The sequence below is a fragment of the Galleria mellonella genome, unplaced genomic scaffold (assembly GCF_026898425.1).
Source record: "Galleria mellonella isolate WM207_F2 unplaced genomic scaffold, CSIRO_AGI_GalMel_v1 utg150, whole genome shotgun sequence".
Classification (NCBI taxonomy): domain Eukaryota; kingdom Metazoa; phylum Arthropoda; class Insecta; order Lepidoptera; family Pyralidae; genus Galleria; species Galleria mellonella.
This window is the reverse complement of record NW_026442002.1, coordinates 3,064,649-3,089,324: the sequence shown is the minus strand read 5'-3', so window position 1 is coordinate 3,089,324 and position 24,676 is coordinate 3,064,649. Positions and strand designations below refer to the sequence as shown.

Below are 24,676 nucleotides of genomic sequence, written 5' to 3'. Positions count from 1 at the left end.
GAATTACGTTTCGTAGTAGACCTCCTGACCATATCCCCCGCCTTGTATTTTTCACAACTCTACTATAGGAGAACAAGGCTTCGCCTTATTCGAAATTGTATACGTAAATGTAACGATTTATTATTATGTAAAATCGCCAAGCGTACTGGTCAATTTACACTTAAATGGTAAAAGAGTCTGTTCTACAACCTTCAGGCGAGAAATGTTTGTGGGTTTAGGTTGCGGTCTCTATGAATGCTTTTAGCGGTTTCTTATGCGACTATTGAAAGAAGTGTTTTTTTTTTTTATGCAACTTAGAACGGCAAACAAACTGACGGTCCACCTGATGGACAGTGGTAATCGTCGCCTATATACATGAGCAGTACCATGGACATAACAGAGTATACTGTTTCGCCCACGATACCCCCCATGCGTTGCCATACCTGAGGATTCAGGTGTTATTCCTCTGTACCCAGTAAATTCACGCCATATACCACCCTTCAAACCGAAACACAGCCATGCAAACACAACTGCTTCACGGTAGAAACACGAATGCTACAGAGGTACCCAAGCAATCGACTTTTGTACAAAGTCTCCTTCTGCTGTATCATACGGCATTTTAATTTTTATCTAATTTTATTCTTTACGCTCAAAGTATCCAAATTTACCTATAACAATACCAGTGACCGGCAAAAAGCTGAACAGTAAATCGCTTCTCTTGTGGAGTGATATTTCGCTTGCCGCTAATCGCTAATGCACGAACCTCGTCTTTATCCATGTCGTCTGCTAATTTGCACGTATTATTTACGCTTTGCTCCGAAATTCTTATGAGCATTGAATTATAAACAGTTTCTTTCAACACTTTTTTTTTTTTTAGTACGTATATTTAACTATTATGTTTGTATGTGTTTATTATGTAAAATGTATATATATATATATAAAAAAATGTTGTATATTTAGAAGGGTCATCCGATATATGCGGAACAGATGTGTTTTGTTTTAAATATGTATATATATTTTATATCTAATATATAAAATTCTCGTGTCGCGGTGTTTGTTACCAAACTCCTCCGAAACGGCTTTACCGATTTTCATGAAATTTTGTGTACATATCAGGTAGGTCTCGTACGGCAGCTCACGTAATCCTGGAATGTGAGGCTGTGGCCCATCAACGTTTAGAAATCCTCGGAACGGTGAGGTCGCTCCGTGAGGCCTGTGAAGAACCCAGGAAGCTTCTGCGCTTCTGGACGGAGCTAGGTTGGCTGCACTAGCCACGACTCATACGCACAATGGCCCAAATGAGAGGCTAAGTGCGGAAAATGGAGTCCCTTTCACAGTCACATTCACATTCACATCAGGTAGGTCTGAGAATCGGCCAACATCTATTTTTTATACCGCTCAATAATAAGGGGGACCCACCAAAAAAAAAATTTTTTTTTTTAAAAAAAAAAATTATTTTTATTTTAATATGATTTTCACACTTTTACAATCAACTCCTGTTTTTTAATCGCGATTTTTATATACCGCAATTGGGTTGCAAGATGACAATCGAATATAACAATTGTAGTACGATAAATTTTCATGTATAGTTCCACAAATAATGTATATGGTAAAACAACGTTTACCGAGCCAGCTAGTTATGGTATATATTACTATACTACCTACGGTGTTAAACAAACATACGGATTTCACCAGAGGGAGACTTTGTACAAAAGTCGATTGCTTGGGTACCTCTGTCGCATTCGTGTTTCAACCGTGAAGCAGTTGTGTTTGCATGGCTGTGTTTCGGTTTGAAGGGTGGGATATGGCGTGAATTTACTGGGAACAGAGGAATAACACCTGAGGCCTCAGGAATGGCAACGCGTTGGCGGTATCATGGGCGAAACAGTATGTGTGTGTACTGTTATGTCCATGGTACTGCTCATGTCTATAGGCGACGGTTACCACTTTCCATCAGGTGGGCCGTCAGCTTGATTGCCATTATAAGTAGTATAAAAAAAAACGGCCCACCTGGTGGTAAGCGGTTCTTTTAACAGAACTTTACAAAACTTGGAACAGAACACGATGGTTTCCAGGTGGGGCCACGAGAAGGTCGACCTGACAGGATAGTATTGCTAGCAATGGGGCTACTGATCCTCATTATTAATAATCCCTTCTCCCCCAAAGGTTTTTTTTAATGGATGATAATGGAATGGTAACCCCGTCCGCGCTATCAGTATACACTGGCGGGGCACCAGTAAGAGATGATTGGTGTGGATGAAAAGGCAGGTCAGTTAGTCCATCATGACGAATTCAACAATAAATTATTCGCGATGATTTCCAGGGGGAACCGCGTGGAGGTCGACCCGATCAATATACCCTATATTGACAGCAATGGGAACTAACCTCTCCATTAGTAATGAACCCGATGCTAAGCGGTTACCATAGCCATACCGTAGAATTGAACACTTTCATCATCATCATCATCATCGTCATCACATCATCATCGTTATCACATCGTCATATCATCATCATCATCATGTCATCATCATATAAGCCTTTAGCTGTCCACTGCTGCACACAGATCTCTCCCTATTTGGGGAGTTTTGCTAGTAGTTGCCACACTTGGCAGGTTGCTAACTTGTTTGACATTTTTTCATCTATTACCAACATCAATAATCTATACTTATAATAAATCTGTAGAGAGGTCAATTCTGTACATGAAATATATTTCCAAAATAACTATCAGGCGGTGATTAGTGATCGATACTGATGCCAAAAATGCAATCAGTACAATTTTTGTCTGTCTGTCTGTATGTTCGTTATAGAAACAAAAACTACTCGACGGATTTTAACGAAACCTGGTACAGTTAGTCTTCATGCTCCTGGGCAGATTATAGTATACTTTTCATCACGCTACGATCAATAGGAGCAGAGCAGTAAAGGGAAATGTTAAAAATGTCTATGTATGGGCTGCTAGTGTTTAATATATGTGTAAAAAAATATACATATATATATATATACATATATTTAACCTATTTTAAATTCGAATATTTGTCACATTTGAAGACACTGTTTATTTGCACACTCATATCAATTTGTCACAGAGTAATAAAAGTTAAGTCACGTAACATTGCACAGAGTATAAGATTTTCTCGGAAAAATCTGACAAACGCAAGTTGAATGTACAGATGCGGGAAAGGTCGACGGAGCGGAACCGGTCCGCCCTTGCCACTTAGCGTACACCCGCACTCGAAAGTGGTTGCCGTTTGTTTTTTCATAATTATTTTCGACACATTTTGGAAATAAGGTTTTTTGTTAGTACAATATAGAATGGCATACAAGCTGACGGCCCACCTGATGGAAAGTGGTAACCGTCGCCTATAGACATTAGCAGTATCATGGACATAACAGAGTATACTGTTTCGCCCATGGTACCCCCCATGCGTTGTTATTCCTGAGGACTCGGGTGTTATTCCTCTGTACCCAGTAAATTTACGTCACATGTATATAAATGCATGTAAGGTTCTCTACCCTTACATGCATCTTTGTACCTAGTACCAAAAAGATCCGACCAACTTAAATAAGTTCGTTTCCTAAATTGACCCGACCGAGAATTGAACTGCGTACGTTATTTACGAACGGAGATAGTCGATAAGTTTGTTTTGTACCATAAAAGCGACTAAAAAGCATACAGCCCGTCTGATGGTAAACAGTTACTTTAGCCTATGGACGCCTGCAATAGAGGTGTCACGTGCATGTTGCCGACCCTGAAGAAATCTTAATATATCCTTTCTTAAGAAACCCATACTGTAGTTTCTAAGGAAACCTCAGCAGGTTCACCTTTATTTCACAATCTGAGTGTAAAAAGTAAAAATATATTACATATAGAACGCATTACAAACGTATAGTTAGCCCATCACGATGATTTCATCAGAAATCAACCATGATAGTTTCCAGTTACCACTTTCCATCAGGTGGGCCGTCAGCTTGTTTGCCATTCTAATTTGTAATTAAAAAATATGTACGATATAAAAACATAAAATATTGTTTTTTTTTAATGGATGAACATGGAGTAGTATTCCTATTATTTTGCCTGAAGAAGCCCCGTTTAGAGATGAAACGCGTGTCGCAAAACGTGCGTGGACGAAATGACGGTCGGAGATTGATGGCTAATATGGAAGGTTGTGGAACTTCTGGTAGTAATAGTGGTGGTCATTCTTCGAGTATTGGCAGTCGCACACATATTAATGGTGGCGGAATTAAACAAAATAATTGTAAACAAATAACCGGTAAATATGGACTCCCGCAAAATAACACGTAAAATATTTGTGTGCATGTCTGTACATCTGTGTTTTAAATCTGTGTAAAGTGTAAATGACATTCAAAGGTCACTCACATTAAGTTTGGCGGTTTGTTTTTTTTTTTTATTTATTTAAATCCAGGGAAGGCACTCTGATTTGCTACTGTGATAATAAAACTCAAAATCTTATACTGTGCTACCTGTATCTTTAATAGAGAGAGACACGTCTCGAGCAGTACTGTATTAATGCACTAAAATTATAATATGAGTGCCATAGTGTTTTCTCTTTTTTTTTTTATTTCTGATAATGGAATTGTAGCTTCGCTTGCGCTAACGGTATGCGCTGGCGGAGCACCAGTGAGCGATGATAGGCGAAGATGAAAAAGCAGGCTAGTTAGCCCATCGTGGTGAACACAACTCGAATTCAATACGATGGTATCAAGGGGGACCACGTGGAGGTCGATCTGATAGGGTATATTGTTAGCAATGGGACAGGTAGCCAGCATTACCTACAATCCCTTCCCCCCAGATAATGGAATGGTAAGTGAGGATGAAAAGGCAGATCAGTTAGCCCATCGTGGTGAATATACCTGGAATTCAGTACAACGGTTTCTTGGGGGGACCACGTGGAGGTCGGCCTGTCAGAATATATTGCTAGCAATGGGACTGGTAGTCTACATTACTAACATTCCCTTCACCGAGCAGTGTATTCTGTTATGTCCATGGTGCTGTTCATGTCTACGGTACACGGTTACCACTTTCCAACAGTTGAGCCATCAATTTGTCATTTCAAGTTGTTTAAAAAAAAGCGGTTTCTCCCTAATTGAAGAAAACATCGATTCGTTACAATATCGTTACGGATTCATTGAAATCGGTCAAGTTTCTGCTGTCAAAGTCATTGCCACAAAACAATAATTGCGATTGGTCGTGGAACTGAGGCGATTTGACATTTTCACTTTTTTAATTAGCAGGCTTAAAAGGCGAAGGTACTAACGCCATACAGCCATATCGTTCGAATGTTTTTTTTTTGTTATATAGATTAGTTGTTTACCAACGTGATGCTGGTAGTGAGATACTGAACTATTTAGTCTAATACAGTCTAAGGCGGTCTATACGGCCTGACCTGGCCTGAATTTATCTCATTACAAACAAACTAATCTTTCCTCTCTATTTATTTACTAGTGGCCGGTCCCGGCTTCGCGCGGATGGACATTTTTACAACATTTTAAAAAGTGGTTATTGTGACATAAATGATCGGGACATTTAGCGTCCCGATCAAGTACAAATCGGGACGCGGCCCCAGACCAGAGGGAGACTGTACAAAAGTCGATTGCTTGGGTACCTCTGTCCCATTCGTGTTTCAACCGTGAAGCAGTTGTTTTTGCATGGCTATGTTTCGGTTTGATGGGTGGGATATGGCGTGAATTTACAGGGTACAGAGGAATAACACCTGAGTCCTCAGGAATGGCAACGCATGGGGGTATCATGGGCGAAACAGTATACTCTGTTATGTCCATGGTACTGCTCATGTCTATAGGCGACGGTTACCACTTTCAATCAGGTGGGCCGTCAGCTTGTTTGCCATTCTAAGTTGTATAAAAAAATATATATTTTTCCGGTACGCAGAAAGCTTTTTTTTTTCATGGATAACACCATACCATACAACGAACCATCGATATACTACGGCCAATACGTAAATCTGTTATATAATCTATGCAACCATATCAAGTAGTATATAATCTATGCAACTTAACTCCATTGGAGATTCTTCAAAATACAGCACCGCCATTTTGAATTTACATAACCCTAATTTCTATATTAATTTGTTATGGTAATTTTAGTTGGATCGTTGATAAATAGCTTGAATGGTTTTCGTCATACATTATAAATACATTGAGTGTCGGTAACTGGCAGTAAATATCAAATCTTTTAAGAAGGTATGACCGCTTCTTATGAAAAACGCTTGGTATGAATGCTTCGTACAGAATTAGGTACATTGCTCCTCAACAGCTAGTTTTTATTCGACAAAAAAGCAACACCAATTTCAGTTATAGCGGAACCCGTTATTTTGTTTAAAAACCCAAAGTACTGCACCGATTTTGATGAAATTTCTTTTGGATCAATCTGAAAGTATATGTTTTCAGATAAATAAAAAAAAATTCCAAATGACTAGAGATTTAAAGATACAAAAAAACCGAATTGAGAACTCTCGTTTTTTTTTTAAGTCTGTTAAAAATAATTACTTGAAGATGACCGATGCCATGATGAATTACATGACATTTAAAAAATTTCATTTTATAACCTTGTGTTGTGTATCTACAAATCTACATGTACACTTTGCTTTCATAGAAACAGTTTATTTAGCTTCGAAAACAAAAACGTCAGTTTTAATTGTAACAAAATTCACATGAGATCGACACTCAAGATGGATCTATCAATTGTAAAAATATTGTGTAAATCGTTTTAGCCACAATAGCGTAACAAATAGCCACAAATAATAATCGAGTCGAATTTAAAACTCCCATCTTTTGACTCTTAAAAATGGCATTACTGTCTTTCGTCACACGTAAAGGCACATTAAGTAGCCAAATCTATTTATTTAATTACAAAAATGTTATATTCGTACAAAACTCACGTACAATAAAAGCTAGAATAGGCATCATTATGTGTTATTTAATATTTAGCAATAATGAGCTAAAAATTGCATCTCGCCGCTCTTTGTAATAGATTGCATTACTTATTAGCGTCCCATTGTTGGCAATGAAATAACTACACGAGTATCAGATAACGTCATAATTTGCTTTCCTGCTCTGTACCTTCGCGTTTTTTTTTTTCTTTTTTAACAAAATATTGAATAGGTTGTCTATTATTTTTCTTTTTTACAATAAAGCGCTAAAATTGTTATTCGAATTCGAGCGTTTCGTCGAATAAATGTTTATGAAATCTATACGACTCAATGAAGTGGTTGCATAGATTACATAAAAATATTTAAAATATGAACAATTTAAAGTGGATAGATCTTTTATTTACCTATCGATATTTTGAACATTATAAATAGTTGTGCAATATTATGAATATTCATTTATTTTGTCTTGATATTTCTAGATCTAGGCGGTGGCATAGATTCATTTTCCAGTTTCGTCAATATAAGAGCTGTGCCGACTCCTAAATAACGTAGTGATTTCTAGATCTATAGAGCTTAAGTACATTGCTGAATTTTGTTTTTTTTTTAGAAAAAGGCGCCAAATTGTCTTTGTCTTTGGTATTCTTCGTCCATAGATTACCTGATAGTACCTGCAGTCTGTCACAATCAAAACCATCGATACTTTATTATAAATAATTATAATAATAATTGATGATTTTATAAACATGATTATTTAAATAATACGTATACTTATTGGATTGTTAAGACGCATCTTGGGGTCGTATGTAATAACATTGTCGTGATTTCCAGTCACGTATATTTGTTCATGTATTGCATATTCATATAAAAATAACATATGTATACAACATAATGTGTAGAACAATGGTGTCACGATCACTGCAAATACTGTTTGTTAGTTTGTACCGAGTGAATTTGAAAACCCGTGAAACGGATACTTTCAATCGTCTTCAAAAAGGAGAAGGTTGTTATGGAGCCATTTTGGTTGTATTTTTTTTTAGTTTTTAATTGATTTGAATTATTCTTTTTTTTTATCTGAAAGGATATGCTCACAGATTAGTTTCATAGAAATTTCGAATCGATTCAGTTGTTTCGGTTTTGAATCAAAATCACTGATTTTGTCTTAATTGAAGTCGGTTTTTTTTTGGGAAACCAATTTTTAATATCTTCTATAGAAACGATGATTAAAAAAATTACAAAAATATATATCCTCTCATATATGAAAAAAAAAAAGAAAGAATTCGGCTAATCCAGCTGTTCTAATTTGAGTTGTTATATATATATATATATATATATATATATATATATATATATATATATATATATATATATATATATATATATTTTATACAACTTAGAATGGCAAACAAGCTGACGGCCCACCTGATGGAAAGTGGTAACCGTCGCCTATAGACATGAGCAGTACCATGCACATAACAGAGTATACTGTTTCGTCTATGATAACCCCCATGCGTTTACGCCATATCCCACCCTTCAAACCGAAACACAGTTATGCAAACACGACTGCTTCACGGTTGAAACACGAATGGGACAGAGGTACTCAAGCAATCGACTTTTGTACAAAGTCTCCCTCTGGTATATAAAACAGATTTCAATAGCCATAAAACTATAAAACTAAATTGATTTTCATAGGATCTGAATATGAAAGTATATCACTTTACGATTAGTCGTCTTTTTCGTGAGGTAATGAACATAAAAAAATGCAGTCGAGTTAAAAACCTTCTTTTTGTCTCAAAGTAAAGAAGATTTAAAAAAAAAATACCTTTTAGGTATAAACATCGGCACGGATTTCTTCCTAGAATGAGCTTTGAAATCATGCTATATTTATTATGTATGTTGGTATAATTAATTACTCAAATCAATTCATTATTCCATAGAGTATTTTCCTTATTTTTAATTAACATACGTGTAGGAATACATGAGGAAAAATATTTTATTGCCTTGTAATTGATGAGGGTCAATTAATAAATTAATGTTTTTTTTTTTAATTGGTGATAATGGTATGGCAACCCCGCCTGCGCTAACGGGATACGCTGGCGGAGCACCAGTGAAGGGTGATAGATGAGAATGAAAACAGGCCAGTTAGCCCATCATGATGAATTCATCAGGAATTAATCATGATAGTTTCCAGGGGGAACCGCTAGGAGGTCGACCTGGTTGGGTATATTGCTAGCAATGGGATTCTCAGTCTTCATTACTAACAATCCCTTCCCCCCCCCCCCCCTAAAGAGGACAAGGGATGGACTGCAGCGACCCTCTTAAAAAGTCACTAAAGCCTACTGCGGTTGCCAACCCGCGTGCCAAGCGTGGCAACTACTGGAGATCGAGCGTAGATGTGATTTTGGAGTTCACTATCAATAAATAGTATTTGTGACGTCACAGCACCCATCAGCTGTTCGTTTCTCGAATCCACCGCCCGTGTCGAAGGTTACAACTTTCGCCGTATCACTAATGGATTATTTATTTAGAATCTGCGATTAAATTATCTTGTTATACAATTAGAAACACTGGAGCTAATATGACCGATTCGGTCGTGCGGCATTTCAAGGTTTCATAATCGTAATAGATAGAGCCATAGATAAAAGAATTTCTTTTTGTCTATGGTAGAACCATAGAGATTTTTTGTTTTAAATCTACTAACACTGACCGGAAAGTTAATATACTAAAAAGTTACAAACAAAAGATAATTGTATAAAACAGTCTTTACATACGTAGATAGTTCTTAATTTTTTTTTTTGATGGGTGAAAATGGTATGGTAATCCCGCCTGCACTAACGGGATATGCTGGCGTAGCACCAGTGAAGGGTGATAGATGAGAATGAAAACAGGCCAGTTACCCCATCATGATGAATTCATCAGGAATTAACCATGATAGTTTCCAGGGGGAACCGCGAGGGGGTCGACCTGGTTGGGTATATTTTAATTTATATTTAAATTGTAAGATTTGCTTTCTCCGACTATGGTAGAATCATTACATCAGTCGTTAGCTGTCCACCGCTGAACATAGGCCTCTCCTTAAAGGGTTTTTGCTGGTAGTTGCCACGCTTGGCAGGCAGATTACCGTTTTTCTTAATAGAAGACAATAGTATGGCAACTCCGCTTGCGCTAACGGTATACGCTGGCGGGGCACCAGTGAATGATGACAGGCGAGTATGAAAAGGCAGGTCAGTTAGCCCATTGTTGGTAAATTCACTAGAATTGAATGCTCGACTGGTAGAGTATACCGTCCGGTGTTAAGTCCGCTAAATGTACATAGAATTTTACTGCGCATTAAAGTTTAAATAAATAAATAAATTGAACACGATGGTTTCCAGGGGGAGCCGCGAGGAGATCGACCTAGTTGAGTATACTGCTAGCAATGGGATTCTTAGTCTCCATTACTAACACCCCCCCCCCCCAGACGGCAACCGCAGTTAGAATTTAGAGATGTTTTAAGGGAGACGCTGCTGTTCATCCCTCGACAATTAAGTTCCCTTAGTCGCCTTTTACGACGCCCACGGGAAAGGAAGGGGTGGCTCATTCTATGCCGGGACCGCACGGCTTACACACGCACACTCACAATTTTTTGCGTCTGTAATATTATATTTTTAGTACTAGGATCTGTCTGTTGCGATGTTTATCATAACGATGTCAGACTTGATCTTTAACAGATTTTTTTTTCAAATAAATTACGTATCTAGCAGAAGAAGGTCGCTAGTAGCTTTTTTTTTTTAATGTAAAATTCATCATCTTCCCGCTCTTATCCCAATTATTTAAGGTTTTTTTTCAATGGATGATAATGGAACGGTAACCGCGGGGCACCAGTGAGAGATGATAGGTGAGGATGAAAAGATACCTCAGTTAGCCCATCGTGATGAATACGCCTGGAATTCAACACGATGGTTTCCAGAGGGAGCCACGGGGAGGTTGACCTGACAGGGTATATTGCTAGTAATGGGGCAATTTGATTCTGTTACTAACAATCCCTTCCCCCTGGCCGACAGCTTGTTTGACATTCTGAGTTGCATAAAAAAATAAATAAAAAAAATGTTACATTATTGTGAATTATACACATACGTAATTTAATCTAATAAAAAGATTAAATGCCACAGTGTAACACCTATTTTCAATATTATTTACCAAATTAATGTCATTTTACGTAATACAGTTTGACCGGCGGCCATAATGTATAGATTTGAACTTTATGTCGAGGTCAACTATGTTTATTAAATTAAAAAAAAAAACTTTCACTCCGCCATGATGTAACTGTTTTATTTGCATTATTCATAAGTTCGCGCCAATTCCGAGATGGAAACGATTTAACATTATCATCATTATTTTTTATCACACTTTTAATGTAGTTTCGGTAGATTATTATCTGCTGACAATATATATTTATATATATATATATATATATATATATATATATATATATATATATATATATATATATATATATATATATACCAGAGGGAGACTTTGTACGAAAGTCGATTGCTTGTGTACCTCTGTCCCATTAGTGTTTCTACCGTGAAGCAGTTGTGTTTGCATGGCTGTGTTTCGGTTTGAAGGGTGGGATATGGTGTAAATTTACAGGGTACAGAGGAATAACATCTAAGTCCTCAGGAATGGATACGTATGGGAGTTATCATGGACGAAACAGTATACTGTTATGTCCATGGCACTGCTCATGTCTATAGGCGACGGTTACCACTTTCCATCAGGTGGGCCGTCAGCTTGTTTGTCTACAATTTTGCGTGATAAATAGTTATGAGTGATTCCTTTATAACTTCTATGTTTATTTTGTCTTAAATATAATAGATGAAACGGCAGGTTAGTTAGCCTATCGTGATGAATACACCTGAAAGCACAATGGTTTCCAGAGGTCACCACGTGCAGATCGATCTGATAGGGTAATTGCTAGCAATAGGAATGATAGTTTGCATTAGTAACATACGTACATGTGTTCATTTTAATCAGATTTTTTTTTTATTTCGATTCCAATTTAAAAATCGACCTGAACTGAGATATTTTAATCCAATTACTGGCAACACTGAAAAATACAGTTGCAGACACCCCCCCACCCCCCCCCCACCCCCCGGAAAATAATTTTAAAGTGTCATATTTAAAATTGTCATTAATACTTGCAAAGTATGCGTGAGTATTATGGATACCAATCCGTTATCTATATATTGGGTTCCTCTGAACCTTGATGGCGGAAAAACGTTATCCGTTCGGATATCCGGTCGTTATTGGATTAGTATTGACATTGTAACTAAAATATGTAGATATCGATATATATACAACTTAGAATGGCAAACAAGCTGACGGTCCAACTGATGGAAAGTGGTAACCGTCGCCTATAGACACGAGCAGTACCATGGACATAACAGAGTATACTGTTTCGCCCATGATACCCCCCATGCGTTGCCATTCCTGAAGACTCAAGTGTTATTCCTCTGTACCCTGTAAATTCACGCCATATCCCACCCTTCAAACCGAAACACAGCCATGCAAACACAACTGCTTCACGGTAGAAACACGAATGGGACAGAGGTACCCAAGCAATCGACTTTTGTACAAAGTCTCCCTCTGGTTACTATATAACCCTATTGTAAAGCGTACTTGACACTTTAGTACATAGATATTAAAGATGGGCTAAAAAGGAAACATACAAAGCCGTAAAGTTATTTAAAAAAAATGTACTTGGCACTACTTCATTATTTAATTTTTAACGTTAATAATTGTATGATTAATAACGAGTATTTATGTTAAATTATATAAAATTTTTATGATAGTATATATATACATAGAATTATAATTATTGCAATACGTCAAGGTATCGATCAAACGTTATAATACTTCCGCCAACAATTAATATAAAAGCGAATCCAGCTGTGCGTTATCTCAGAACTCAAGAACCGGTCTCGTTAATGGCCGTTCACTAAGATTATGTTAATATATCATCCGTATAGTGGTTTATGGGTATTAAAATATTTTATTTGCTCGTTCAAAAACTGCGAGATTACATCTTTATATGTCGGTGTACAATCAATTGGCATAGACTATAAATCCATAGATAATCGTTCATAAAATATTTTGGACTGATGTACTTTGGTCACAGATTAGAACATTTCCCGCGGATTTTATAAATGTACACAATTTGTATGTAATATAAAAATTAGTGTAAAATATTTATTTATTACATCCACTGGGTGAGTTTTACAGTCTTCCAATACGTTCAGCCAGGAAAGCATGAGTACAATAACATATAAAAGGAATACTACACAAAAATATAACCCCGACCGCCCGAGCCGCTGCAGTGTTCCAGTCCTTTCCGCAACTGCAGTGTCCTCTCCTTTCCTTTCCCACATAAGTCCCTTATTCCTCTCATTCACCAATTTCCTTTACGCATTTACAACGTTCCCTTCCTTTTTTCCTCAATCCTTTCCTCCATACCGTAGGTGGTGGAAACTACCAACAAATGCATTCCCAAAAAGGGTTGACGTCAGGCAGGTGGCCGGTCGTAAAACTGTACCTAAGCCAAATCTTTTTGTAATCGATGACTTAAGAGAATGTTGTGCACATCTGTAATTGGTGTAAATGCAAAATGCAAGCCCTGTATATCAATTATAATTAATGTCTGTATTTACATTGTTGATGTATCTTTTAAAAAAATATACAGAGTCAAAAATCTAAAAATTTATAAATTATTATTTATAATTCAGCCTCTATTACTCTTATTAAAACATCTCATACAATTTTTTTATTTTTTTATTTATATCTTCAATATTATAATAAAGAATGTATTAATAAAATAAACCGACTTCAATTCGTTTCTAACGAAACCAGTTATTTTTATTTAAAAACTAAACTAGTGAACCGGTTTTGATGAAACTTCTATGGGAACAAAGTAAGTATATTCTTTGATATAAAAAAGTTGAAAAAGAGTTAATAATAAAAAATACAAGCACCTCCTTTTTGAAGTCGGTTGAAAATTCATATTTATGTTTACAATAGGGAGTAAAATCTTCAGTGTTTTAATAAACAATAGATTTTTGTAATATATATATATATATATATATATAATATCAGGTATCGATATAATCAGGAGGTTTCTTCAGGGTCAGCAACGCGCGCGAAATGCCCCTGGTTTTGGTATAAAAAAAATGTTTATTCTAGTATGTATGTATATCAATAATTACTAGTACCGCATTCGAGTATTCTAACACTTCCCTATGGTTGACTGGGAGAGAATGCTTTTAGCATTAAGTCCGCAATATATACACATACATGTACAAATAAATAAATAAATATTTATCTACTCGGCGACTGCATTCTTAAATTTTTTTTGTTTTTTATTTGTGCTTTTTTATTTTCATTCTTTTATCTCTTATTGTGTATTATGTGTATGTTTTTTTTTTATTGTAATTTGTGTGCTGTAAGTAACGTAAATAAATTATCTATCGGGCTGGAGGAAGATGCATGAATTAGTTGCACCGACAAGAGGAAACTCTTAAATGAAAATGAAAAGCAATGTTTTTCAAAGCCATCTCAATATTTTCCCGCCAAAACGTTTTCGACTTATATTCCATTGCGCCCTCTAAACTTATCTTTTGTTAGTCTTAGGACATCGCAGGCGTGGCTTGACCTTTCAAGATTTGAATGTTCTCAATGTATAGCAATGATCTTTGTTCGTACACTAACCATGTACCTTGAATCTATGGTATTTATGGTACATTTTCATGGTATTACAAAAGGAACCGATCAATAGATCACTCATTTATTTGCGATACATTTTATTTTACTAACTAGTGGTATCCCGCGGCTTTACTCGCGTGTATCAGTGTACTAAGTATCCTGTATAATGCTTTTTATATGTTATTTCGTTTCCCTCGGCGTTGCCCGCTTCTAACTATATAGTTTCCGTATATGTGGGCCTACCATGAAATGTTTTCCGAAATTTCGGAGCCAAACGAAACACAAATTTGATGTTAAAATTACATTGAAAAATTTGGTTTTCAAGGATGGAACGCTTGAGTGCCACCATAGACATTACAATGTAGTTTGTTGTGTCTATGGTGTTGTTTATTTTGCATTTATAGATTATCAGCTTGTTAGCCATTTAGTATTACTGAAAAACAAAACAACAATACAAGTCATTATGCCAAGTTTTTATTATAAAATATTTTAGCTGCTTTCAAATATTCCCTTTGTTTGTTTTTTGCCATTTTTAATATTCTTCTAACGTACTGATCTCTTTTTAAAGCCTCCCTCGCTTTCGTTTCATCTATCAAAGTCATAACAGTTGATAACTTTTCTTTTGTCACTTTCACTCTCCTCGTAATATTCATTTGATTACTATAGCTGTCCTTGTCCAACGTGCCATTATTGCATGTGTTCGTATCGACCTTTTCTTGTTTAGGCTTATTTTCCAATTCTTGTAACAGATCTTCAAAGTCTGTCCTTAAAATATTTTTCACCGACGCTTCATTTTTCATTTGTTCCTCTATTTTTTTAATCAGCTCCTTTTGTTTCCTCAATATTTTCTGTATCTGTGGATCGTTCAATAAATCTATGGTTTCGTTTTCTTCTAATATGTAATCGTAATTCCTTCGTTCCTTTTTAAAATAGTCGTTATGAAATTCATAAATAGAATCTCTGTTCCTAATTGTATTATTCGATTCATTAAAGGCGGGAACTTTGAAGTGAGTTTTTCTACGAAACAAAACAAATTCGTCCATGTTTTTAATAATCAAATCGTTGTTTTGAGTTCTTTGCAAGTAAGGAATTAATTCAAGATTTTCATTTAAATGGGAATAAGTGTTTTTATCGACTCCACTGACCCCTGTCGTCATTTCTATAAATGGGTTTTCCTGTTTTTCACAATTCGTAGATGTAACCAAAACTTGTTTGTCACCAATTTCTTGATCGATTCCTCTTGAATTTAAAACAGAGTGATCGTTGCTCTTAGCTGTGAATTAATAATTTTTAAATATAAATGTCATATTACGTAATTATATGTATATTTTGCTCTAAAAAGCAACGACTAGAGACATTAATAAGTTTTTATTGTAATAGGTATATCAATATTTTTTTATTATTATTTTTTAAATTTATTTATATTTAAATTTTATATGTCACTACACATATCGTTTTAACCTTTAACTGTCCACTGCTGACACAGGCTTCTCTTATTAGGGGAGATTTGCCGGTAGTTGCCACGGTTGGCAAGCGGGTTTTAAGAGAACGCTGCTCATTCCTTACCCTCCCTTATAAATCAAATGTATTAGAGGGAGAACCAGAAGGAGACTTGGTACAAAAAACGTTTGCTTGGATACCTCTGTCCCATTCGTGTTTCTACTGTAAAGCAGTTGTGTTCACACGGCTGTATTTTAGTATGAAGGGTGGGATATGGTAGTGAATTTACAGGGTACAAAGGAATAACACCTGATTCCTCAGGAATGGCAACGCATGGGAGGTATCATGGGCGAAACAGTATACTCTGTTATGTCCATGGTACTGCTCATGTCTATAGGCGACGGTTATCACTTTCCATCAGGTGGGTGAAGATGTTTTAAGAGAACGTTACCATTAGACTTTCCTAGTCGCCCTTACGACACCCATTGGAAAGGAAGGGTTTTTTTTATACCACTGAGGTGGCAAACAAGCATACGGTCCACCTGATGGTAAATGGTTACCGTAGCCTATGAACGCCTGCAATACCAGAGGTATTACGCGCGCGTTGCCGACCCTGAAGAAACCTCTTTACCCCCCTTTTGTAGAACCCCACGCTGTAGTCTCTTGGGAAAACCTCGGGTTACTTTAACAATACAATAATAATAATTACTTACACAATATTATAACAGAGTTGAACAAAAAATAGAAATATACGTTCATAACGCTAAACCGTTTTTATTAGACCGACGGTAAAGTTTTATTGTTATTGGGCGCCGTTACAGTGTGATTGAGTAACATACATTTAAACATGTTCGCAAACTGTAAATAAATATTATAGTATAATACTATAAATATTTATTTATTTATTTATTTATTATAATGCATTCATGTACATAATATAGAGTTGATATAATGTTCTTATGCAGAGATTTTTTTTTAATGGTTGATAATGGAATGGTAACCCCGTCTGCGCTATCGGTATATACTGGCAGGGCACAAGTGAGGGATGATAGGTGAGAATGAAAAGGCAGGTTAGTTAGCCCATCGTGATGAATACACCTGGAATTTAGCATGATGGTTTTCCTGGGGGGACCACGTGGACATTGACCTGGCAGGGTGTATTGCTAGCAATGGGACTGGTAGTTCGCATTACTAACAATCCTTGAAATGAAATGAAATATTTATTTGCTTTAAACAAACATTTGACATTATAAGGGCCATGTGACAAAACATTTTGGCATCTGTTTAATTGCCTTAAAATTGTAGGCATGCAAATCTTATTTATTGCTTAAATAAGGATACAAATCCCCCCCCCCCCCCTCTATAATGAATCTGAAACTAGTATAATTACTAGGCAGTTAATGTAATCCTGTCACGGTTGAAGACGTAGTTTGCGGATGTATTTGTTAATTCAACGAATTTAAATCTCTGATCAATTAATTTAAAATTCTAATTCTTCGTCTTTTTTTTTTCAAATTTCTCCATTTCCTATCGTTTTAAATTCTATCATGTACACAGATTGTTTACGAACACTTACCAAAGTTTGGCAACATTGGACTTATCAGTTAATTTTTAATGACAATTGAATGATTATCCATGTTTCCAATGTATTTTTTAAATAATCAATTAGAAATATTGAAAAACGTCCAATAGTACCATACGACATCATCTTATGATTATCGTTCATTTCTGATTACCATCATCAGACTATCTACTTGATAACCTAACCTAAAAAAAAACATATTCCTTTTTAAAATCCCGGCAGCACACCTGCAATGCCGTAGGTGTTGTGGGTGATCATGGGCGGCGATAGTCATTTAGCATAAAGTAGATAAAAAAAGTTAAATTGTTCCTTGAACAATGTTCCGCGCTGAGCTTCGACCTTTTTGTATTGCTGCAGATCACACGTAATAACACAATTTTATAAATCTTATGTTGTATTATGTATTATCTATTCTTATGAACATGTTGTGTGTGATTAGTAACAAACAAATAAACGATATATCTATCTATCTAAATAAATATATGTAAATTCAGTGGTTAATATTTGAATGTCGTTTGATGTGGCGAAACATAATAGACATCTTGTAAACTTGACAAATGCAACATCTTATTTATAATGTTTCTGGCAAGTTTTGTAAAAATACTGTGTTTCAACCGTGAAGCAGTTGTGTTTGCATGGCTGTGTTTCAGTTTGAAGGGTGGGATATGGCGTGAATTTACAGGGTACGGAGGAATAACACCTGAGTCCTCAGGAATGGCAACGCATGGGAGGTATCATGGGTGAAACAGTATACTCTGTTATGTGCATGGTACTGCTCATGTCTTTAGGCGACGGTTACCACTTTCTATCAGGTGGGCCGTCAGTTTGTCATTCTAAGTTGCATAAGAAAAAATTAATTTAATTTCATCAGGTGAGCCGTTTACTCGTTTGCCCCCTGTGATAAAAAAAATTAGAAATTAATTCATTTTGGTTTTTGAAATGAAGACTTCGCTGTGATGTCAAATTAAAACATTATTTTTAGAGACAGGTCTTTAGACTGAGAATCGACTCCACTGTATGCTATTGGGCCATCTCTTCTCTGGATTATAATGCTAATTGGCCATTTGCTTTATAATAAAAATGTATTGAAATGTAAACGACGTATGTTTGAAATACAAATAATATGTACAGCCATGACGTCAGTGTCTTGTTGGCGAAAATAACGCAAAAACATCATTATTACAGTACTATTTTATACTAACTCTATCTTGCGGCGTTGCTCGCATGAATTCTGGCTAGTATTATATATGTGAAAGTTTGATTTCCCTTACCGTCTACTATAGGGAGACTTTGTACAAAAGTCGATTGCTTAGCTACCTCTGTCCCATTCGTGTTTCTACCGTGAAGCAGTTATGTTTGCATGGCTGTGTTTCGGTTTGAAGGGTGAGATATGGCGTGAATTTACAGGGTACAGAGGAATAAAATCTGAGTCCTCAGGAATGGCAACGCATGGGGGGTATCATGTTGAGGATGAAGTAAGTCAGTTAGAAGATCGTGACGAATTCAACAAGAATTGTTCACGACGGTTTCCAGGGGGAGCCACGTGGAGGTCGACCTAATGGGGCATATTGCAAGCAATGGGGCTGTCAAACTCCATTGCTAACAATCTCTTTCTCCCCTAAATATAGGGCTTCCGTTAGGTTCGCTTAGTCGCTTCTTACGGGATCTTATGGGATAGGAAGGGAAGGCCTATTCTATGCCGGGAACCATTTGACAATTTTTTTTTATACGACTTAGAATGGCAAACAAGCTGACGGCCCACCAGATGGAAACTGGTAACCGTCGCCTATAGACATGAGCAGTATCATGGACATAACAGAGTATACTGTTTCGCCCACGATACCCCCCATGCGTTGCCATTCCTGACGACTCAGGTGTTATTCCTCTGTACCCTGTAAATTCACGCCATATCCCACCCTTCAAACCGAAACACAGTTTAATGAATGTATGATATTTATTGTACCTACTTGTTTATACTAACGTTATATTTGTATTTTTTTTGCAGGTAATCCGCGGGGTTCACATAGAGCCAGCTCACATAGTGAAGAAACGAAGTATAGACCAACCACTTAGAATAAGTATAGTTTACGACCATTCAGTCTATAGGTGAGATATCCAGGTTTTTTTTTTATTTAAGGGCTTTTACCTACTTCAGGTACTTATCAGTACATATCAGCCTTATCGTACCCTGAACTGATTAATCAGTTTTATCTACTATATACTATATATATATATATATATATATATATATATATATATATATATATATATATATATATATATATATATATATAGATGAAAACATGTTTGTATGTATACAATGGACATAATAACAGTGGGATATTTAACAGTGGGTATCAATAACTGACAACGAAGTTCGAAAGTTTCTGATTTGTGTTCACCTAATACAGTATGAATAAGATCAATATTTAATTTATTCCTCCGTACCCTGTAAATTGACGCCATATCCCACCCTTCAAACCGAAACACAGCCATGCAAACACAACTGCTTCACGGTTGTAACACAGTATTTTTTACAAAACTTGCCAGAAACATTGTAAATAAGATGTTGCATTTGTCAAGTTTACAAGATGTCTATTATGTTTCGCCACATCAAACGACATTCAAATATTGAATTCAGTGGTTAGAATTTACATATATAATAATTTTTTTAACTACTTAATATGTAAGTGATTACAACATACGAAATACAGCTATGCAGACACAGCTGTTTAACGGTTGAAACACTGGTTGAATGGGACAGAGGTGCCCAAGCAAACGACCTTCGTTCAAATTTGATAAATAAATGTATTCTCTTTCAATAGACATAGTTTCTAAAAATTCCTTCTTTTATTCTCTATTGTTCTTATATATTTTTTTCTTAAATGGCTCCCATACACAGACATCGACAATTCATATTAATAAGATTAGAAATCTCAATTTGCATAGTTCATCAAAGATTATTCAATGAAAGATTTATTATTATTGTGAAATTAATTTCAATAAATTATATTTTAGTTTCAATCAATTTTTTTTTAATGGATGATAATGGAATGGTTACCCCGCCTGCGCTATCGGTATACGCTGGCGGTGCACCAGTGAGGGGTGATAGGCGAGGGTGAAAGCAGGCCAGTTAGCCCATCGTGACGAATTTTTTCAATCAAATTTATTTAATCATGCCCAGTAGATAATGTATGAATTTTTGAAAGTGTGAGATTTCTGGATAATTTTCCATCCTTATTTATTTATTTATTTATTTATTTGAAAATTTTTCACTACACTTACAGTTTCCCAAAAAGTGTAGTGAGCCAAAGTTTTATTTCACAAACTTACAAATTTTGTACAACATTTTAAAAATATACTCCTTTTGTAATTAAATATGTCAATATCTGGCTGCTGAGCAATCAGAGAATTGAGCAGAGAAATAGCCTGATACGTGGGAGCAAACTGAGCAGTACAGGTACGAACCGGCGGTGCCGATAGTAGTCTACAAGCACGCAATCGCATGCAGCGTTGTGGTGCGTACAAAGAACAACGGCTAAGAGTTGCAGGATTGTCTATTCCGCCGTTGAGCAACTGATAATAGTGCATCATCAAATTGCACTTTCGCCTTACCTCGAGCGTGTCTAGACCTACCATACCGGATACGAACAGTGATGGGTACAAATAAGGATAGTAGCCGTAAAGTTTACTATATAGAACACGTGCAAATTTCCTCTGAACTCTTTCTATCATTATCTTGTATTTTGTTTCATGAGGGTTCCAAATAATTGAATTGAATTCTAAAATGCTTCGTACAAATGAATAATATAATAATAATATTGCACCTTTATCTTGAAGTTGTACCGACTGTCTTATCTCTCGATTAGAACCTTCCTTGATCATTAACAAATATTTAAAGAGAACAAATAGCCTAATTTTTTTTATACCACTGAGGTGGCAAACAAGCATACGGCCTACCTTATGGTAAGCGGTTACCGTAGCCTATGAACGCCTGCAATACCAGAGGTATTACGCGCCCGTTGCCGACCCTGAAGTAACCTCTTTACCCCCCTTTTGAAGAACCACATGCTGTAGTCCCCTCGGCAGGAAGCTCATTCCATAACCTGAGTGTTCGTGGGAGAAAGCATCTCTGAAACCGCGTTGTACGCGACCATTTAGGCTGTAAGGTATGAGGGTGAACTCCCTGTCGATGGCGAGCCGTGATTGATTCAGCCGTTGTCAATTATTGCACTTGGCAACACATTAGCGATTGAATTTTTATTTATATAGATTGGGAGTCGGTCGCGATCGACCGGTCGCTTGTGGAAAGTAAAAAAATGTAATATGTTATTTTGCTAATCTAGCGGAAGATGCGCAGACGCAATGCTCACACTAATATAAATAAGTAGTTACTAAGAACAAATTTCAGTTTTATGTTTTTCCCTTTTAATGAAATAAAAAATACTACAATATTACATAATTGTGTCCTGAACTATGTTGTTTTATTTGCGATTTCAAGAAGGAGACTTTGTACAAAAGTCGATTGCTTGGCTACCTGTCCCATTCGTGTTTCAACCGCGAAGCAGTTGTGTTTGCATGGCTGTGTTTCGGTTTGAAGGGTGGAATATGGCGTGAATTTACTGAATACAGAGGAATAACACCTGAGTCCTCAAGAATGGCAACGCATGGGGGATATCATGAGCGAAACAGTGTACTCTGTTATGTTCATTGTACTGCTCATGTCTATAGGCGACGGTTACCACTTTCCATCAGGTGGGCCGTCAGCTTGTTTGCCATTCTAAGTTGTATAAAAAAAAAAGAAAATAATTGGTAGATCGTACAGGGTTTCGTCAGTAAACAGTACATCTTGGGTCTAGTCAAGTCGGCCACCCCTGATAGTTAGTTTTAAGTAAAATAATATTTTTTTTTTAATTTTATTCCAGGTTAGAACCAGAGAAGTTTGATATGATAAATGTGAGTTTACATCTCTCTTATTTTCACGTACAATTTTTTTTTTTTTAATTTAATTAGCATGCATAAATACATTAAAAAAAAAACTGGATTTTTAGTACCACTTAAACCTCTTGGGCTTGTGTGTGATACTTTACATTCGGTTCTCAAATGTCAATATTTACATTAGTATTTTGCTGTTTTAGCAAGGTGAGACAGTAAATAAGCTCTCAGTTTAAACTTTATGTTTTTGACAGTGATATTGTTTCGCAAGTCGGTAGGTAGAGAATTTATTAATTAATAAAATGATATGGTCAGAATGGGAGTGAATGCGGAAATGACTGCGTCTGGAGAAGAATGGAAGAGAAAAACATATTACGCCGACCCCAAATAATAATTGGGATAAGGGTAGGAAGACGATGATGAAATAACAAAAGTAATTATTTTATAATAATTACTTCTTTTCCAAAAAAAAAAAATGTTGCGTTCGAAAGTTGCTAAACGAGAGGTTTTATTGAGGGTTTTCTAAGAATGGGAGAGCACAAGTAAACCATCATATCAGCTGTTAACTGCCCACTGCTTAACATAGGCCCTCCCCATAAGGGAGACTTTGCCAGTAGTTACCACACTTGGCGACTTTGCAACTGCGGTTAGTCTTTGATAATGTTTTAAAAAGGACGCTGCTGCCTATCCTTCGTCTATTAAGTTACCTTAGTCGCTTCCTACGACACCCATGGGAAAGGAAGGGGATAATTATTGTTTGTTAACCCATAACATAATAAAGCAACTTTTAAAATATTTGTAATCTAGTATTATTTAATTCTTCAAAATTGTTCATTTCATTTCAGACTGTATAATTATGTTAAAGTGAATGCTGTGAATACCTTCAATAGGCGTGTGCATTAATATTGTACTATATTTAATGATTGTTATATGTGTGTGTGTGTGTTTTTTTTTGATGGGTGAAAATGGTATGGCAAACCCGCCTGCGCTGACGGGATACGCTGGCGGAGCACCAGTGAAGGGTGATAGATGAGAATGAAAACAGGCCAGTTAGCCCGTCATGATGAATTCATCAGGAATTAACCATGATAGTTTCCAGGGGGAACCGCGTGGAGGTCGACCTGGTTGGGTATATTGCTAGCAATGGGATTATCAGTCTCCATTACTAACAATCCCTTTCCCCCCATATGTGAGTGTGTTATAATGCAATATGCTGTTGGTGTTCCTTTAAATAAATAAATCATACATTATTTGGATTGTCACAGAACACAATACTGCCTGATGCCGTCAAGTTTTGGGAGCAAGCCTTGAAGGTTAGGAAGACAGGAGGTCCTATAAGGTTGAATAGGTGAGTTGATATTTCAATACATACTTAATCTAATTTCTAAGATGTATTTGTTAAGGTTAATTTTTTATTATCAAACAAGGTAAGACGTCTTTACTGGAGTGCAATATTGCAACTAATTTTGCTTTACTTTAATTTGTAACTGCATATAAATATTGAAAGTAACCAGTATTATTTTGCCAGAGAGAGGCTTTGTACAAAAGTCGTTTGCTTGGGCACCTCTGTCCCATTCGTGTGTCAATCGTGAAGCAGCTGTTTACATTGCTGTTTCGGTTTTTAGGGTTCTTTTGATAGGTGATAGTGGAATGGTAACCCCGCCTGCGCTATTGATACAAGCTGGCGGAGTACCAGTGAGGGATGAAAACAGGTCAGTTAGCTCATCATGATGAACTCCACTAGAATTAACCACGATGGTTTCCTACGAGGGTGAACCGTGTGAAGGTCAACCTGATAGGGTGTATTGTTAGCAATGTGGCAGGTAAAACCCATTAATTAATAATAATCCCCCCCCATTTGAAGGGTAGGATATGGCAGTGAATTTGCAGGGTACAGAGGAATAACACCCGAGTCCTCAGGAATGGCAACGCATGGGGGGTATCATGGGCGAAACAGTATACTCTGTTATGTCCATGGTACTGCTCATGTCTAAATCTGAATGTAAATGTGAAAGTGAAAAAGACTCTATTTTCCGCGTTTAGGCTCATATTTGGGCCGTTGTGCGTATGAGTCGTAGCTAGTACAGCCAACCTA

General features: G+C 36.4%; 2 protein-coding genes across 3 annotated transcripts in view; one reads left to right on the top strand and one right to left on the bottom strand.

Annotated features, from left to right (window-relative positions):
- LOC113514639 (leishmanolysin-like peptidase) overlaps nt 1–24,676 on the top strand; it is a 75,156-nt gene that overhangs the window by 21,308 nt on the left and 29,172 nt on the right. For both annotated transcript variants that reach the window (XM_052892230.1, XM_052892229.1), the window contains exons 2-4: nt 19,652–19,752; nt 22,572–22,602; nt 23,847–23,929. In XM_052892230.1, coding sequence (XP_052748190.1) covers nt 19,652–19,752; nt 22,572–22,602; nt 23,847–23,929 — 215 coding nt within the window. The remainder of the gene's footprint in view (nt 1–19,651; nt 19,753–22,571; nt 22,603–23,846; nt 23,930–24,676) is intronic.
- LOC128200085 (uncharacterized) lies at nt 14,092–17,023 on the bottom strand. The gene is made up of 2 exons (XM_052892234.1): nt 16,778–17,023; nt 14,092–15,897 (listed from the first exon to the last, which is right to left on the bottom strand). Exons 1-2 carry the CDS (start codon nt 16,821–16,823, stop codon nt 15,086–15,088), a joined length of 858 nt encoding a protein of 285 aa, XP_052748194.1. The 5' UTR covers nt 16,824–17,023; the 3' UTR covers nt 14,092–15,085.

What these genes read in the sequence shown, in the direction of transcription:
- LOC128200085 (XM_052892234.1), bottom strand. Translation starts at nt 16,823, where the DNA reads ATGAACGTATATTTCTATTTTTTGTTCAACTCTGTTATAATATTGT. An exon ending in CAACTCTGTTATAATATTGT is followed by an intron (nt 15,898 to 16,777) that starts GTAAGTAATTAT and finishes ATTAATTCACAG; the next exon opens with CTAAGAGCAACGATCACTCT.